Here is a 17,422-nt window from a genome sequence, read left to right on the forward strand (position 1 = left end):
CCGGGGAAGGGTCTCCGCTCGCCAAGCACTTCCCCGGGCGGCAGCGGGGGAGGGCGCGGGAGGGTCCCCGCGGAGCCTCTCGGCTCAGAAGGGGGCGGAGGGGCTCCGCAGCCCCGTTCCCCACGCAGCCCCCTTCCGGGGCTCCATCGTCCCCAGCCGGGGGGGGCCGCCGCGAGTGCCTGGAGCGGCGCGCCAGGGGGAGGGGGGAGGCGGGCGGCGGCGGGCGCTCTGCACGCGCTCAGAGGCCGCCTCCGGCCAGGGCAGCGGCGCCGGGCGCAGGCAGGAAGCGGCGGCCGGAGCGGGAGGCGGCCTCGGCGAGCGGGCTGGCGGGCAGGCGGAAGGGGAGGGCCGGCGAGGGAGGAGCGAGCGAGCAGCCAGGCAAGCAGGCAGGCGAGGACTGGTGCGCGGCGGGGCTGCAGCCGGAGCCCGCGCGGCCCTGAACTTTGCGCCGCCGCCGCGATGCGCTGAGAGCGGCCGGCCGGGACCCCGATCGCCGCCCGTCCCGCCATGGCCGCCCGGGACCAGCCGCCGCCGCCTCCCCGCCCGGCGCCCCCGGAGCCGCCGCGCTGCTGCTAGGAGGCGCCCCGCTCGGCCGGCCGTCGGCGGGGGAAGCGGCGGGGGCGGCGCCGGGGCTCGCCCGCCGCCCGGCCGACCCCAGGAGGGGCCTCGCCCGCCCGCCCGCCGCCCCGAGCCAGCCCGGCGGAACTTTGGCTCGCCGCCCCGGCCGGGGCCCCCTCGCCCTCGCCCGCGGGAGCCCGCCCGGCGCCGGAGGAGGGCCAGGCCGGCCGGGGGGTCCCGCGCCCCCGCCCGGCCCCGCTCCGCCGGCCCCGCCCGCGCCCCGGCCGCTATGGCCATGGTGACCGGCGGCTGGGGCGAGGCGGCGGGCGGCGGCGGCGGCGGGGAGAGCAACGGCCTGGCCAAGGGCTACGCGCGGCCCTCCGAGGACGGCTCGGCCTCCCCGCCCGGCGACCCGGAGCGCGGCGGCGGGGGCGGCGAGGAGGAGAAGGCGGGGGCGGCGCCCGTGGACTGCGTGGTCTGCGGGGACAAGTCCAGCGGGAAGCACTACGGCGTGGCCACCTGCGAGGGCTGCAAGAGCTTCTTCAAGCGCAGCATCCGCCGCAACCTCAGCTACACCTGCAGGTGCGCGGGGGGGGAGGAGGGGGCGGGGGGCGGGGTCCCCGGCCTTCCCCCCCCCGCCCGCCCGCCCCCCTCGGTCAGGCCGCCGGGCGGACGCGGGAGGGCGGCCTCTGCCACGGCCGCGGGGCCAGGAAAAGCCCCCCTCCCCGCCCGGGCGGTCTGGCGAGGGGCGGCGGAGGGCCGGGCCCGGGGCCCGGGGGGGGGCGTGGAGGGAGGGACGGCCGCTCCGTTTGCTGGGCTGCTGCGGGAGTTGCGCCGTGGGGGCAGCCCCTCCCTCCCCGGGGGGCGGCGGGGGGGCCTCCGAGGGACGCCCGGGGCTCAACGGAGGATGCCCGGAGGGCTTCGCGGACGGCTGCGGCAATTGCTCCGGCGCAAACGGGCCCCACGATGCCCCCTCCGCCCCCCTGGCGCTGGGTCGGCTCTGCCCGGAGCTGCAGGTGCTTCGTCCGCCCGCCCGCACCTGCCGCCCGGCTGGGCCACGTGGAGGTGCGGGGGCCGGGGGGCTGCTGGTGCCGCAGGCTGCACGGGGGGGGGCTGCCTCCCTCCCGGCCTCGGGGGCCGTGCCCACCTGGTGCCCCGCGCGGCTGGACGCGCGTGTGGATGGGGCTGGCTTGCCCACGGCGGGGGCTCCCCTGGTCTCGGTGCCTTCTGTGGGGGGAGCAAAGGGATGAGCGCCCGGCTGTGGGGCAGGCGAGCCCAGAGGCGCAGGGCACCAGCCCAGCTGTGGGGCTTTGACTGGGGCAGGGCCTCTGGCTGGCAAACAGGACCTGCGGTTTTGGGGAGCAGCCAGTGGGGCAATTCAGGAGCTTCTGCCTTAGATGGTCAAAATTGGGCCACGTTGGTCTCCCAGCCCCCTCCCCAAGTATTCCTGGGGAGGTGGGAGGATTCTCAGTTGGGATCTCCCCCCCCCTCATCTACTCCTGACCCCCCCCCCGGAAAATGTTTTGTCTCAGAGGCAAGATGGAGAGACAAGTGGGGTTCCCTTCTGATGCTGGGGTTCTGCATTTATGGGGCCAGGTAGAGACATAACCCCCCCCCCACGCGCCTGGCTTGCTCTCCTGCCCAGGATCACCGAAAAGAGACCCCTTCCCCAAAGCCGTGGTCCTTAGAGGTTTCTGAGACCCTTTCCCACGGTGTAATTGCGGCTCAAACTCTTCTGGTGAAGCTAAGGCGCTAGTTCTCATTATGCAAGGGGACCTGTTTTCTTCTTTTCTTCCCCAATGGCTTTTCCATGCTCCCTAACTAAGGAGGTGGGGGGAGTTGGCATGGCCAAGACCAGGTAGATTTCTGGGAGCCGATTGCCACTGGATTGGCAATGACTATCTCCTAGCAAGTTTCCAGACCTCATGGTGTGAGTCTCAAGGGAGAAGCAGCCTCAAAAGTAGTTGTATAAAAACTCTGCACCAAGAAGGATGGGACTTTCCCTACTTGGAGATGGTGGGGGCCAAACTCGGATGCCCCAGTGGTCAGCAGGGAGCCCCCCCCCACACACACTTCTGCCCAGGCCTGTGATATGTTGGACCTTTGTGTGAACCAGCAGGAGACCCATCCCTGGAAGGGCCCCTCTCGGCGTCAGGGCCAGGGGGCCCGGCCTGCCCTCCCCTCTCTGCCTCGGCTGTTACATCTTGCCACAGGGAGGGGCCCCTGACCCACCTGGTCAAATTAGTGTCCCCCCTTGAGTGGGTTATGTGACAGTGAGTTCGGAATTTGGTCTGCCCTCCCGTGCCTCCACCTTGCCCCTCCCCCTCGAGAGCCCCTCTTGCCTCCTAAGATGCTAGTCCTCATGAGGTGGGGATCAGCCTGAATGGTTGGTCTGTCTGCCTGGACTTCCTAAGGGTGCTGCTGCTTTGCCCTGCTCTTGGCTGCCCCCCCTACTTTCTGGCCACTGGAGGGTCCTCTGCTGAGGCCCAGTCAGTCTCCTGGGTGCTGGAGGGGGGGCAGATCAGGGCCCCAGGAAGGAGGGGGAACAAGAATGGCCTTGGGGTCAAGGTTCCCCAGAGGCCTCTCAGTTTGGCAGCTTTGCTCATGGACGCTTATGTCCCCCCCCCAACAGAAGGCCATTGGCACATTTCTCCACCCGGGCTGTTTTTAGTGCAGGGACGGCCCTGGCCTGCTAGGGACCCCCACCTCTCTCTCACACCTGCTTGGTCAGAGGGACAGGCTTGGCCCACCCAAAATCTGCCAGCCGTCTCTGCCTCCTTCTGCCCAGTCTGGGGGGGGGGGGTCACCAGCGGGCAACATCCAGGCCGATTCCCGGGCTGCCATCCCAAAAAGCAAAGCGTCCCTCTGGCCGAAGCCGTGCCTGGGGAAGGCAGGGCGCGTTTGAAGAAAAAGGGATGCAGAAGAACAGCTTCCCTCCCCCATACGCTTTTGGGGGGGCATTGCAGAAGGACGAGACTTCCAAGAACTGGGGGGGGGGCATCTCTGTACTTATCTGGTATCCTATCTGAGCGCCATCCTGGCTGAGCTTCCCAAGCAAGCCAGCATCTTGTGCATCTCATTTTCAGGAAAAAAAAATCACCCCTCCAGCTGGAAATGGGGAGGGGGGATGCTTAGGTGGGAAAGGGGGGTCCTGGGGGGCGGGCTTCGGGCTTCTTCCCTACCCAAAGGTTGTAAATGAGAATCAGCCAAAGTCCCAAACGTTGGGTTCGTTTTCTTTTGCCAGATCCATCCAGGCCTGGGTCTTTTGGGGGGGGGGGCTTTCTCCATCCCTTTGGAGATTCTTGCAGCCAAGTGGGGCTTTTAGCCATCCTCCCAACCTGCCGAGGAATCACAAGGTGTGTATGTGTGAAGTTACATGGTGTGTTGTTAGTTTCTTAAAATAGAGGTGTTTCCGGTTCCCACTTTGCGAATGACTGATGTATCTTAGTGGGGTGTTTGGGCGTCTCGGCCTGGTTTGGGCATTTTGCCCAGTCAGGAAAGGGGGCAGGGGGGGGTCCCTAACCATATGGTCAATAGAAGCTCAGCCAGAGGTGCCCTTTGGAGACCCCCTCCCACTCCCCAGTAGTCACTTTTCCCGTGAATGTAGGTTTAGGGCAGGGGTAGGCAACCTTGGCCCTTTTATGACTCGTGGACTTCAACTCCCAGAATTCCTGAGCCAGCAAAGCTGGCTCAGGAATTCTGGGAGTTGAAGTCCACGACTCATAAAAGGGCCAAGGTTGCCTACCCCTGGTTTAGGGGAGGGTTTTTTTTTTTTTACTGGACAAAGAAGATTTAATGGGTTTGATTTGCTATTCAAATCTTTTCTGGGGAGGAAAGAAGAATACAGGCCGTCCTCAACTTACGACCACAATTTCTGTCGTTAAGGGAGCAATTTGTCAAGTGACTCTTGCCCCATTTTACCACGACTTTTCAGGCCACCCTTGATAAGCGAATCGCTGCAGTTGTAAAATGAGTCACACGGTTGTTAAGTGAGTCTGCCTTCCCCCACGGACTTTGCTTATATGAGGGGATTCCACGACCCCAGGATGCTGCGACCGTCGTAAATACGAGTCAGTTGCCAAGCGTCTGGATTTTGATCACGTGAGGCTGCAACGGTCGTTAAGTGTGAATTACGGTCGCAAGTCTCTTTTTTTCAGTGCCGTTGTAACTTTGAACGATCACTGAGTGAAGAGTTGTAAGCTGTGTACATGCGACGTGGGTTATACTTGGGGATGTTCGTTCCGTTGAATAAGACACGCCTGGGAACATACGTGATCTCGGAGGAAGCGTGCCTGGCTCAGAAAAATGAGCTGTCCATTAAACAGGCTGGACTCGGTCCTGAGGGCCGCCCGCAAAGGATGGCGGTGGGTTGAGGGGTCTGGAGACGGTGCCAGCCTGGCTTTGCTGCTCCTGAGAGGGCACGGAAGCCAATCTGGGTCAGGGTCACAGCGCCCCCCCCTCCTGTCCTTCCTGCCAGGATGGGCTCTGCATATCCAGCCCCCCTGTGAGTCAAGGGGAGGGCAGCCCTGTCTGGAGGAGCCTCTGAGCGTTCCTGGGCCAGGTTGGCACTTGGGTGCCAGCACAGAGAAGGGCTTGCAGGGCACCAATGAGTGCCACCCCCTGGGGTTTTCTCTTTTGGGGAGGGGGTCTCTGGGCAGTGCAGGGATCTGCTGAGTTCAGGAGTGGGCAGGGGAGATGATACTGTGTCACTTTGTCCCTCCACCCGGCCACTGAAACGAGACGTTTTAGCACCCAGGGGATTAGCTTGCCCTGCCCTCCGTGATGGGCACGGTCCCCAAATCAGGCAGCCGTTGGCCCAAAGCCCCGTGGGAGAGTCCCCAGTTTAAGGGCACGAGGCAGGCAGGCCTGGCCGGAGAGCAGGAAGGGCTGCAATGGCTCCAAAACGCCATTTTTCCTGCTGGACCCAAAGTTGCTTCTCTCCTCTCTATCCTTAATTTAGCAAAAGCATCTCTCTCTCTCTCTCTCTCTCTCTCTTTCTCTCTCTCTCTCTCTCTCCCTCCCTCCCTCCCTCCCTCTCCCCCTCCTCCCCCTCCCTCTTTCCCTCCCTCTCCCCCTCTCCCTCCCTCCCTCTCCCTTTTTCCCTCTCCTTCTGTCTCCCTCTCGCCCTCTCCCTTTGTCCTTCCCTCCCTCTCCCGCTCTCTCCCTCTCTCCCTCTCCCTCTGTCTTCCTCTCTCTGTCTCTCTCTCTCCCTCTCTTTCCCTCTCCCTCCCTCTCCCTTTTTCCCTCTCCTTCTGTCTCCCTCCCTTTGTCTCTCCCTCCTTTCTCCCTCTCTCTCTCCCTCTCTCCCTCACTGTCTTTCTCTCTCTTTCTCTGTCTCCCTTTCTCTCTCTCTCTCTCCCCCTCCCTCTCCCTTTCTCCCTCCCATTCTCTCTCTCTCCCTCTCCCTTCCTTTTTCTCTCCCTCTCTCTCTCCGTCTCCCTCCTTGCTTTAAATTTTATGACTTTCACACATGCTTAACCAGCAAAGCCGGTCACCCCCACCAACTGCGGGCCGCCTTCCTTCTTCTCCTTTGCCCGCATGCGCCTCCCTTTGCCGGGTGGCTCATTCCAAGCAAAGCGGCCCTCGCCCTCCCTCCGTGCCCCCAGCCCACCCACCCCCCAAAAAGAAAACCGGGGGGGGGGGAGGGACCTTGTTACCTTTTCCAGCCCAAGGAGGCGTAGAAGCTTTTCTCCTGCACAGCGGGAGCCCGCCTGGCGTGGAGGGTCTGGGCTGGGCTGCTTTGCCTATTTAAAAGCCGTTTTGGCTGGCCGGTTGGGCCTTTAATTGGCTGCCCTAATGAGCTCATTAGCCCCACGCGGAGGAAGGAGGGGCACTGGGGAGCTCCCCCCTCCCCAGCAGCCCCCCTCTCGGGCCTGCTCAGCTCATTGGCACCCCAGTCCGGTTCTCTGAGCCTCCTTTATTTTGCCTTCCACAGAGGGGAACCTGCAGGGGGGGTCTTTGAAGGGGACAGACCCCCACGTGGTTTGGCCAAGGCCCACCCCCCCCCCGCACCCGATTCCCAACGGAGGGAACTGGGTGGCGAGGCCTGGGAAGACAGGAAGTCCTCCGCTTACAGCCACAGCTGAGCCCCAGACTTATGTGAGTTTTGCCCCATTTTTGCTCCCGTTATTAAGTGAATCACTGGTTAAGTTAGGAACATGGTGAATCTGGCTTTACCCAATGACTTTGCTCGCCGGAAAGTCTCAAAAGAGGGGATCATGTGATCCCAGGGTGCTGCGACGGGGCGTAAAGACGGGGCGTAAATGTGAATCGGTCAGTCTCTCTCTCTCTCTCTTTCTCTCTCCCTCCCTCCCTCTCTGGATTCAGTGACTACTCTTCCCTTGGACCCGGGTTCAAGGTTCTCCTTTTTAGAATGAGGATGTGAGAACTGAACGGGACGACCCCGGCTGGTTCTTGCCTTTGTCTGCTGCAAATCCCTCTTGGGGGGCTCACTGTGGAATTATCCCAGAGGCAGAGATGCCTGGGGGGGGGCTGGATCTCCCCACCCCCTCCTCTCTTGCAGCTGGACCCACACAGGTCCTCCCGCCCCGCTTTCCAAAGCTCCTGGAGTTATCCAGATGTGGGGGGAGGAGGGAGCCACGTGTAGGGTCAGCATCCTGAAACTCCAAAGCCCCTGGTGCTCTGCCCGCCCAGGCCTTGCCAGACCTTCCAGTGTGCAAGGAGGGGCAGGAAAGGTGCCTTCTGGGGGGGGGGGCAGTTGTGATACATAAATGCCAGGCAGGGGATTAGCTGTAAGGGGGGGCTGGGGGTCTCCTTCTTTGCTTGCCAGAGTTGGCTGCAGGCTGGGGAGTGGGTGCTAAGGGCTCAGATGGGGCTGGAGCCGGCCATGTGATGTGCAGCCTCACCCCCCCACACACACACTGGGCTTTCTTTTAGGGACCCCCTCCCCTGCCTTTTGGTCTTGGGCCTCCCTTGGGGGTGGGGGGGTTTCTTCTGGTGCCGGTCTTGCCCCCCAGCTAGCACCTCCCCTGGGGGTCAGCATTACAGCCCCCACCAGGAGACCCTCCCTCACTGCCATGAGTGACAGAGGGAGGGGTGGGTTCCTGGGGTCCCTCAGGGGAAGGGAAGGGAGGGGGCAAAGGCCCGCTTTGCATGGGGGGGTCCTGATGAGGGGCGGCTGAAGGGAATATGGGGAGAAGGCCTTGGTGGGGATCGAACCGGTGTCTCTCCCTGCCTGCCAGCCCAGACTTTGCACAGAGGGGAAGGATGCCTGTCCTCGGTTGCCCCTCTTGAGGGGGGGGCAGGGGGGTCTGCCTGCGGTCAGCAGGGGCAGCAATCGCACAGCCTGGTCCTCAAACAAAGTTTGCATGTGGAGGGGGAGGTGTGGAGTAGAGGCCGAGTCTAGCCTGGCTGCAGAGCCCTCCCCGCCCAGGATGGACACACACACACACACACACACACACACAAACAGTGGCTGGAGGAGGCCCCTTCCCCGCCCAGCTCCTCCTGCCCCACAGCCCTTCCCCCACTGCTCCTGCCGGGTCAAAGGGAGGAAATTGCTGGAATTCCTCTTTGCTCATGCGGGCCTTGGGGGGGGGGGCTTTGCTCCTGGCCTGGAGCAGGGGGGTCACCGGTTGGGGAGGGGCATCTCAGGGCAGATCCCAACCCCCCTGGCATCCCCCTTCCCTCCCCCCCCAGCAGTCACGGCCTCCTCTTGATTGCAAACAGGAGGGACTGCCCGGCTTTGTTCATCTTGGGCCGCCCTTCGCACTTTGGCCCCCTCTGCCTGCCCCCCAAGCAGAGGGGTCAGCTGGCCAGGCCCCTTCCCACCCCTGGGAGCCGGGCAGAGGAGGGGTGGAGCCCCTGGCTGCTCTCCCTTCCCCGTGCCCACTCCAGACAGGCTTCCTTAGATGGGAGCATGCCTTTCCCTCCCTCCCTCCCAGCGATGGGCCTTGTAGTCCTTCAGCTGACCACCAAGCATCACCAGCACTGGCATTGGAGGGGAGCGCCGGGCTGGAGCTGCTCCCGGCCTTTCCCGGCATTGACTTGCCGAAGGTCCATCCAGCTGGATGCTCTCTAGGTGTCCCCTACGGCCTGGGTCAGTGGCCTGGCCTGCTCCCAGCCAGCCCTTTGGGGTCCCCGGCAGGAGATCGGGGGTCTTTCGGCAAAAAGGCCCCTTTTGAGGACTTTGGGGGAGAAGCAGGATTGACAGGTCCAGCTGCCCTTCCCCCCCAGGCCTGGCCAGCAGGGGGAGAAAGGGGGGGCAGAGGAAGCCAGATGCTGACTGGGGAATTCTGGGAGTTGAAGTCCACAAGTCTTAAAGTTGCCACAGTTGGACAGCTCTGGTCTAAGCAGCTCCCGGGAGGAAATGTGAGTGTTTAGGGGGGGGGCTCCGTCCCTTCCTCCTCCCTCCCTTCCTTCCCCTCCCCTCCCCTCCCTCCCTTTCTTTCTTCCTCCCTCCCTTCTTTCCTTCCTTTCTTCCTTCCTCCCTCCCATCCTTCCATTCCTGCCCTCCCTACGCTCAAAGATTCTGCTGTGTTTGGGTATTAACAGAATTACAGAGCTGGAAGGGGCCTTGGAGGTCCTCTAGTCCAGCCCCCTGCTCAAGCAGGAGACCTTACACCATTTCAGACAGGCGGCTGTCCAGTCTCTCCTTAAAAGCCTCCAGTGATGGAGCGCCCACAACTTCTGGTGGCAGGCTGTTCCCCTGGTTGATTGCCCTCACTGACACTCAACTCCCCGAGTCCCCGGGGGCTCCTCCTCCTTGGGGGGCTCCCACCATGATTTCTGGGGGACCTTCGCTCCTTATCCGGGTGTGCTGAAGCCGCTTTCCTTCTGTCCCCCCCCCTCCCAGGTCCAACCGGGACTGCCAGATCGACCAGCATCACCGCAACCAATGCCAGTACTGCCGGTTGAAGAAGTGCTTCCGTGTTGGCATGAGGAAGGAAGGTGAGGCCAGTCAGTGGGGGGGGGGCTCTGAGGGACTCAGAGGCAGGCATAGGGGGGGGGACTGGCTGCTCCCGAGACAACCCAAGCCCCAGAGGGCGGATCCTGGAGGGGGATGGGGGCCAAAGGCCGTCTGGGGCCAGGCAGAGCCATGCTGGGTGCTGGAGAGCCCCCCCTCTGCTCTGTCCCCTCCCCCGCGAGGACTCCCAATTGAAATAACCCCCCCCAGGAGGGGTTCTCTGGTGAGGCTGAAGTTCCAGTCTCTGCCTCTGGCGGGAGCTCCCCTGGGTCTCTGCGGAGTTGCCCTAAAGCGGGGAGGGGGTCCCGGGCACTGATTGGGCTTCCAACCATGCCCAGGGAGGAATCTGTCTGTGTGTGTGTGTGTGTGTGTGTGTGTGTGTGTGTGTGTGTGTGTAGAGGTCCATCCTTGGCTCCCTGCCCAGCTGAACACCCCCCCCCATAACATCCCCCCACCCCAATATCGTATAGGAGCACCTGGCCGCGGAGTGGGCGCCAACTGGGCAGGGCCCTCCGGCCTTCGCTCCCGGGACAAGCCGGGGCAGGCCTCCCTCCCTCCCTCTCTCAGCTGCCCCTCCCGCCCCCCTCCCCAGGAATGAAGTCAGACTGGCTGAGAGGTTCCCAGCCAGCCTCTCCTGGGGGGTGGAGTAGAGGAGCCTCCCCCCTTGCTGGAAGGGAACAGTTGCCGGGCCAGCTGTCCCACGCCAAGGGTGCGCTGGGGCCTGGTCCTCAAACAAAGTTTGCATGTGCCCCCCTCCCTGGGCCCTCCCCCACTCTCCCCTGGCACCACACCCAAATTGCAGGGCCCTCCACGCCAGGTCTTGAGGGGCAGGAGGGGGGGCAGCTGCCCTCTGCCTGAAATTTGGCATTCCCCCCCCCCCAGTTTTGGACTGGAGGATGCAGGAAAAGACATCCTGCACTGGGCTTTGGTGTGTATCCAAACGAAAAACAAAAGCCCCCCCCCACATGAGATGCCAGGCTTTAGCCTCCCCCCCCCAGTATATGGCTATATAAATGATCTAAAATAAATACATTTGCAAAGCTGTGGAAGCGCCATGCTGCTCCCCATGGTGGTGATGGCAAAAAGGGGGGGGGGAGATGTGTACAGGCTGACCCCTCCCCTCCCACCACTGCTAGGGAGGGACCCCTTCATGAGTGATTGGATGGGGCTCAGGATGGGGGGGCCGTAGGAAAGTGTGCCCCCCTCAAGAGATGCTTTGGGGCCCTGGATTTGGCCCCCAGCATGGAATTGAACTAGGAGGTGCAAGTGGTGGAAGCCCAATGGGTGCCTGGGTCGGACCGTCCGTTGCTTCCTCGGAGTTTGCCCCCAGCCCTCCCACCCTGGGGGCGCCCAGTTGCAGAAGGCCAGACAGGAAGGGGAGTTTCTCCCCCCTCGTAGAGCCCCCTTGCTCAGGAGCACTTTACCTGGGAGGACCAGCTGCTAAGGAGACGCTGAGGGACGGGAGGGGGGTAGCGTGGCACCCGGGGCCTGGTTGAGAGGGAGGCTCTGCCAGGGACCAGGGACCGGTTGAGCAGGCCTGCCGTGAGGGCCCGGCCCCTGCAGGGCTGGGGCGGGGCTCACGTGACCCAGCTGGGCCAGAGGTCACAGCTGGGAAACAAGGCCAGAGGTGGGGAAGAGTGCCAACTGGCGCCTTGCCTGGGCAGGCGGGCACAGGCCCTCTGCACGGCGGGCCAAATTGGGGCCAAAAGGCACGTTCCCAGCCTGCCAAGGGGTGTGTGTGTAGGGGTGTGTGTGTGTGTAGGGGTGTGTGTGTGTAGGGGTGTGTGTGTGTAGGGGGTGTGTGTGTGTAGGGGGTGTGTGGTGGTGGGGGTGTGTGTGTAGGGGCTGTGTGTGTAGGGCTGTGTGTGTGTAGGGGTGTGTGTATGTAGGGGGTGTGTGTGTGGGTAGGCGTGTGTGTAGGGGGTGTGTGTAGGGGGTGTGTGTGTGTAAGGGGTGTGTGTGTAGGGGTGTGTGTGTGTAGGGGTGTGTGTGTGTAGGGATGCGTGTGTGTAGGGGTGTGTGTGTAGGATTGTGTGTGTGTATAGGGGTGTGTGTGTGTATAGGGGTGTGTGTGTGTAAGGGTGTGTGTGTAGGGGTGTGTGTGTAGGGGTGTGTGTGTAGGGGTGTGTGTGTGTGTAGGGGGTGTGTGTGTAGGGGGTGTGTGTGTAGGGGGTGTGTGTGGTGTGTGTGTGTAGGGGGTGTGTGTAGGGGGTGTGTGTGTGTAGGGGGTGTGTGTAGCGGTGTGTGTGTGTGTGTAGGGTGTGTGTGTGTAGGGGTGTGTGTGTAGGGGTGTGTGTGTGTGTAGGGGTGTGTGTGTGTAGGGGTGTGTGTGTTTCTGTGCTGCTGCCCCTCCGATGCTGACCTGCCCCCCCCCCCGCCTGTCCAGCTGTCCAGAGGGGCCGGATCCCGCCCAGCCACGCCAGCGCCAGCCCCAACGCGGCGCAGAGCGGCGACTACTACAACGGACAGCCGGTCTCGGAGCTGATCTCGCAGCTGCTGCGGGCCGAGCCCTACCCCAGCGCCCGCCTCAGCTCCCAGTACGCCCAGCAGCAGGGCAGCGTGATGGGCATCGACAACATCTGCGAGCTGGCCGCCCGGCTGCTCTTCAGCACGGTGGAGTGGGCGCGCAACATCCCCTTCTTCCCGGAGCTGCCCGTCTCCGACCAGGTGGCCCTGCTGCGTCTCAGCTGGAGCGAGCTCTTCGTGCTCAACGCCGCCCAATCCGCCCTGCCCCTCCACATGGCGCCCCTGCTGGCCGCCGCCGGCTTCCACGCCGCCCCCATGTCGGCCGAGCGGGTGGTCTCCTTCATGGACCAGATCCGCGTCTTCCAGGACCAGGTGGAGAAGCTCAGCCGGCTGCAGGTGGACTCGGCGGAGTTCAGCTGCCTCAAGGCCATCGCCCTCTTCAGCCCAGGTCGGTCGGGACCCCCCCCCCCGTGCCCCCTCCCGTGGGCGTCCGGGTGGGAGGGGCGGGGGGGTGCCTCTCTGGGGGTGGGTGAGGAAAGAGGGGTTCCCCCTCCTGGCCAGGCTCCCCGCTCTCCAGGCACCGTCTACCTCTTAACGACCGCTGTCCACCCCAAAATTTCCGAGGCTAAGCGGGACGGTTGTTAAGCGGGTTTTGCCCCGTTTTGTGACCGTTCTTGAATCCGGCTTCTCCCCTGGGCTTTGCTGGTCAGAGAGTCGCAAAAGGGGATCACAGGAGCCCCCCCCCCAGGACGCTACAGCCGTCATAAATACGAGCCGTTTGCCAAGTATCTGGATTCTGGTCACTCGTGACCGTGGGGATGCTGCAACGGTCGTACGTGTGAACAACATAAGTCACTTTTTTCAGTGCCATTGTAACTTTGAACGGTCACTAAACGAAACGTTGTAAATTGAGGACTATCTGCAAGGTAGTTTGACCCGGAAGCCAGATGCCCCTGCATGGATTTAGCATGTGATGAATCAATTGCTCCCCCCCCCACTTTGGGGCAGGTCAGCACCCATAGTCCTCAACTTACGACAAAGCCTGCATTTTGGTTCAGCTGAAGCTTGGCTGGAAATAGGGACAGGCCCTCTGAGCTGGGGGGGGGGGTCTTCATTGGGGCTTTCCCCCCCCCATGGGAATCTTGCTGTCTATGTGAAATGGCCATGCAACATCGACCCCTGGTGGCCAAATGGAGGTGGTGCGCTGGAAGTTTCTGCACAGCTTGTTGATCACCAAGAGGGTTGCAAAAGTTTTTTTTTGGGGGGGGAGGGGGGTCCTTGCTCTGGTTTTCAGGTTTGGGACAACAAAATGTCTTTTCTAGCCCCCCCCCCAACAGGGGCAGCCCTGGGGAGGATTCCTGGCGTTGTCCTGGCACCTTCCTGCCAATTCTGGTTCTCTCGCCAGACCCTTGCCAGCGCGGTGCAGTGTAGGGGGGGAGGGGGAGCCTGAAGCCCTGGGGGGGAGCCCAGCCTTGGCTGCCTGCGCCCCCCCCTCGATTGCCCCTTCCTAAAAGCTCTTTTCCTGCTGCCTCAGAGGCCTTGGGGGGACGGGGGCAGCGTTGCCTGGGCAGCCAGAGGGCTGGCACGGAGCAGGCAGTGACCGGCTGTCCTCAAGTCGCTCTGCTGGGCACCTCCTGGGCAGAGGCAGCTGCCCTTTGTGACTGGCACCGGCACACCCCCCATTCCCCCCCCCCCCGCCCTGCTCTTCTCCGCCCTGGGGGGCCAGGGCCTTGGGCTGCCATTGCAAAGGCCCAGCTGCTTTGCTTGCCCTTCTCCTCTGGCGGGAAATTGGGTGGGTGATTCCCAGGCGTGCCCGTGTGGAAGGCAGCCCTGATCCAGCTCGGCCCCCTGGGAGGATCTGGGGGCAAGTGGGGGCCCAGGTCTAATCAGAAGCCCCTGGCTGGATTCAGAAGTTTGATCGAGGCTGATCTCTCGGTTGAGTATTCAAGCCACAAAGGAGAATCTTTAAAGCTCAGGGTCTCTGGTGCTGCCTAAGCTGGGCGGTTTCCTTGCAGACGTTTCGTGACCCAACTAGGGAACACCATCAGCGCTGGTCAGGAGTGGGATTACATAAACAAAACTCTACTACTCCTTACTAGAACTGATGATGTTACCTAGTTGGGTCATGAAACATCTGCAAGAAAACCACCAAGTTCAAGCACCCAGGACCTTATAGTCCTCCTCCTACCCCCCCTTCCTCCTCCTCCTCCTCCTCCTCCCCCTCCTCCTCCTCCTCCAACCCCACTCCTTTCCAGCAATGATGATGTTCTCTAGTTGTGTTACCTAGTTGGGTCATGAGACGTCTGCAAGAAAACAACTCAGACAGCACCAAGGACACCATAGTAGTCCTCCTCCTCCTCCTCCTCTTCAAAGCCCCCTCCCTTCCAGCACTGATGAGGTTCCCTAGTTGGGTCATGAGACGTCTGCAAAAAAACAACTCATCTTAGACAGCACCAAGGACCCCACAATAGTCGTCGTCGTCATCCTCCTCCTCCTCCTCCCCTTCAAAGCCCCCTCCCAGCACTGATGAGGTTCCCTAGTTGGGTCATGAGACGTCTGCAGGGAAGCCACCCAGCTCAGAGAGCACCAGGGACCCCTGAGTATTCACCCTTCTGTAAAAGGACCACGAGGACTAGAACGTTTCACAGGCTGAACACGGCTGCAGAGGGAGCCACTGGGGCTGGCGGCCTGTGGGGACCCCCGCAGCTGCTGGCTGACTTCTCCCTCTTCCCTCCAGACGCCTGCGGCCTCTCGGACTCGGCGCACGTGGAGAGCCTCCAGGAGAAGGCGCAGGTGGCCCTGACGGAGTACGTCCGCTCGCAGTACCCCTCCCAGCCCCAGCGCTTCGGCCGGCTGCTCCTGCGCCTCCCTGCGCTGCGGGCCGTCCCGGCCTCGCTCATCTCGCAGCTCTTCTTCATGCGCCTGGTGGGCAAGACGCCCATTGAGACCCTCATCCGGGACATGTTGCTGTCCGGCAGCAGCTTCAACTGGCCCTACGGGACGGGGCAGTGAGCCCGGACAGCTGGACAGATGGACGGACGCCAGGCCTCGCCGCCCCCCCCCCCGACAGCCTGGATGTCCATTTGCAGCCCCCTCCTGCCCGGACGAGACTTTGGAGGGGGGGCCGCTTGGCTTTCGTGGGACCCCTTTGGGAGGGGCCAGGCTGGAGAGCCCCCCCCCACAGCTGAGGATGAAGCCCACCCCTCAATGCCAAGAGGAACCCAAGGTGGGCCCGCTTGAGTTGGAAGTTCTTCTGAACACTCGTCACGCCAGCCGTCTGTGTGCCACATGTAGCCGGAGAAGGAGGAGGCCTGGGTGGTCCGGGGGGGGGGCTCTGGGCCCCCCCCTCCTGGGTGGTTTTTCCCCAGCATGTGCATGAGCACCTTGAAGGGGGGGATGAAGAAGGCCCCCCTCCCCCGGCTGTCTGGGCAGCCCTCCAGAGGCCTGGAGAGGATCCGCCATGTTAGCACCCCCCTCTTGTTTCTGCCCTGGGAGGGGGCAACTAGGAGGGTCCCCAAAGAGGTGAGCACGTTGAGAGTGCTTGAAAGACCCCCCCTTGGTGGGGGGGAGGGGGCAGCCGGCTTGCAGCTGCAAAGGGCCCTTTAAAGGAGGAGCCCCATCCTGCCAGGTTTTGACTGGCAAACTGGTCCTGCCCCCCCCCAGCATGGTTTCCTCATGCAGCTACTCCCCCCCCCCAGGACCCCCGTGCCACCCCCTCAAAGATTGCCCTCCCGTCCTTGGAGAGGAAGCACCAAAGAGAACAGGCGACGTCTGAATGCTCCCCGGGCAAATGCGGGGGGGGGGGCTCCCTGCCCTTCTGGGTCCGGCCTGGCATTCATCTCTTTTGGCAGCCCTGGGGGGGGGCATCGGCTGAGTTGTGGCCCCCACACTGCAGGATTTGGGGCCCCTGTGAGCAAGGGCCAGTCCAAGGGACGCCCCGGGCAAGCGGGCTGCAGTGAGAGGCGGGGTCTTCTCCAGAAGGCCCCTCCCTCTCCTGGGTGCCAACGGGCCCTCACCCGCTGGGCAAATTGAATCCCCCCCCCGAAGAAAACCTGGTGGGAAGTTGGTCCTGACGGTTACAGGCTTGCTTCTTCACCTTCTTCACCTCCCACCCCCCACATTTTAATTTCTGCCTCCCTCTTTCCAAAACCTGCCATGGAAATTCCCCCCCACCCCCCCAAAATCCGGGCTGTGCCAGCCCCCCCCCACGTTTGTGACGATGCTATGCAAATGTTGGCCTGCATGCCCTTGCCGTCCACATGTGGCTGCCCTCCTCGCCCGCCCCAGTGTTCCGGTGACCTTCGCTGGATGTCAGTTCGGCTAAAATCTGTTTGATCACTTTGTGGCCTTCCCCCCCCCTTTCTTTTCTCATCTGCTTTTCCCCCCTCCGTGTGTATATGACGGTCTCTTCAAGGAGCGTGTGATGGAAATTTGCCATTAAACCCGTTTTACAGACAGAGGAAACTGAGGCCACGAGGGCCGGCTTTTCTTAAAAGTCGCTGAGAGTGGTGGGACTTGAACTCAGGTCTCGGAAGTCTAAAGTACCGATTGTAATCTATGCAAACTTTTCTTGTCTCTCTCTCTCTCTCTCCAAATTCCAGATCAAGGATGCGTCAGTTCTGTGCTTGGAATAAAAATATTTGGGTATCGGATGTGATTTATTTCACCTGCTTGGGCAGGGACCCCAAACCCCCCCTTCGAGGTCCACCTGCTGTGGGACTCGAGTGCCCATTAGCTCCCTGGAGGATGGGTATTCTGCTCCCCCCTTTAGCCGGTGGGCAATGGGGCCGGTTGCCAAACTGGGTCTGTTGGGTCCTTGATTAAGGGGGGGGCACAGCTTTGTCCCTCAAGCTGAGTTCTGGGGGTCCCCAGCTGCACCAAGAGATGGAGGGGGTCTTTTCTGCTCCGGTTGGGACGAAGGACGCCCATCTCTGGAGCCAGGCAAAGGCTCTGGGGTCCAGGACGGGCATCCCTGGGTGAGGGAGGGGCACCTTTCCCCCCCCCCCAGACTGCCCTGGCAGCTGCAGCTGTGTGTGGCCACTTTCCCTTCTGGGCTGATGGCACCAATTACAAAAACCAAACAATATTCTATACATTTTTATCTGGGGGTGGGTGGAGGGCACCACGAAGCCAATCACCAGACCGGTCCTGCAGCCACAGGCTGGGTTTTGGGCTTGCCACACACATACACACCCACACCTGGGCTCTGCCAGGTGCCAGCGAGGCTTCCTTCCCTGGGGCATGCCAACCTTGCAAGCTCCAATCCTGCGCCCTCTCGGTGCCCCTAGCTGGCTTTGCTCTTCAAGAAGGGCACGGGACCGCCTGGCACAGCAGGAAGGCCGTTTACTGTGCAGACCTTGAAAGGCTGCCAGGCTTTCTCGCCCCCTTGTGCCCAGGGATGTTCTTCCTTGCCTCGGTTTCTCCCTTGGGAATCCCCTTGCTCCAATCAGCCGGGGGCTCCCCCGGGGTGCT

At 62.4% G+C, this 17,422-nt stretch overlaps 1 protein-coding gene across 1 annotated transcript; it reads left to right on the forward strand.

Annotated features, from left to right (window-relative positions):
* The first annotated feature begins 784 nt into the window (after window positions 1-784).
* On the forward strand, window positions 785-16,597 carry NR2F6 (nuclear receptor subfamily 2 group F member 6). The gene is made up of 4 exons (XM_039324399.1): window positions 785-1,140; window positions 9,374-9,468; window positions 11,871-12,398; window positions 14,688-16,597. The coding sequence occupies exons 1-4, from the start codon at window positions 848-850 to the stop codon at window positions 14,960-14,962; spliced, it is 1,191 nt and encodes a 396-aa protein (XP_039180333.1). The 5' UTR covers window positions 785-847; the 3' UTR covers window positions 14,963-16,597.
* Window positions 16,598-17,422: the final 825 nt, after the last annotated feature.

The sequence above is a fragment of the Crotalus tigris genome, unplaced genomic scaffold, assembly GCF_016545835.1.
Source record: "Crotalus tigris isolate CLP2741 ecotype Arizona unplaced genomic scaffold, ASM1654583v1 scf7180000024298.760630, whole genome shotgun sequence".
In the NCBI taxonomy this organism is placed as follows: Eukaryota; Metazoa; Chordata; class Lepidosauria; order Squamata; family Viperidae; genus Crotalus; species Crotalus tigris.

Excerpts from the sequence above, each read along its gene's own strand:
- NR2F6 (XM_039324399.1), top strand. The coding sequence starts at position 848 with ATGGCCATGGTGACCGGCGGCTGGGGCGAGGCGGCGGGCGGCGGCGGC. Across the intron at positions 1,141-9,373 it reads AACCTCAGCTACACCTGCAG|GTCCAACCGGGACTGCCAGA; the intron begins GTGCGCGGGGGG and ends CCCCCCTCCCAG. Across the intron at positions 12,399-14,687 it reads CATCGCCCTCTTCAGCCCAG|ACGCCTGCGGCCTCTCGGAC; the intron begins GTCGGTCGGGAC and ends TCTTCCCTCCAG.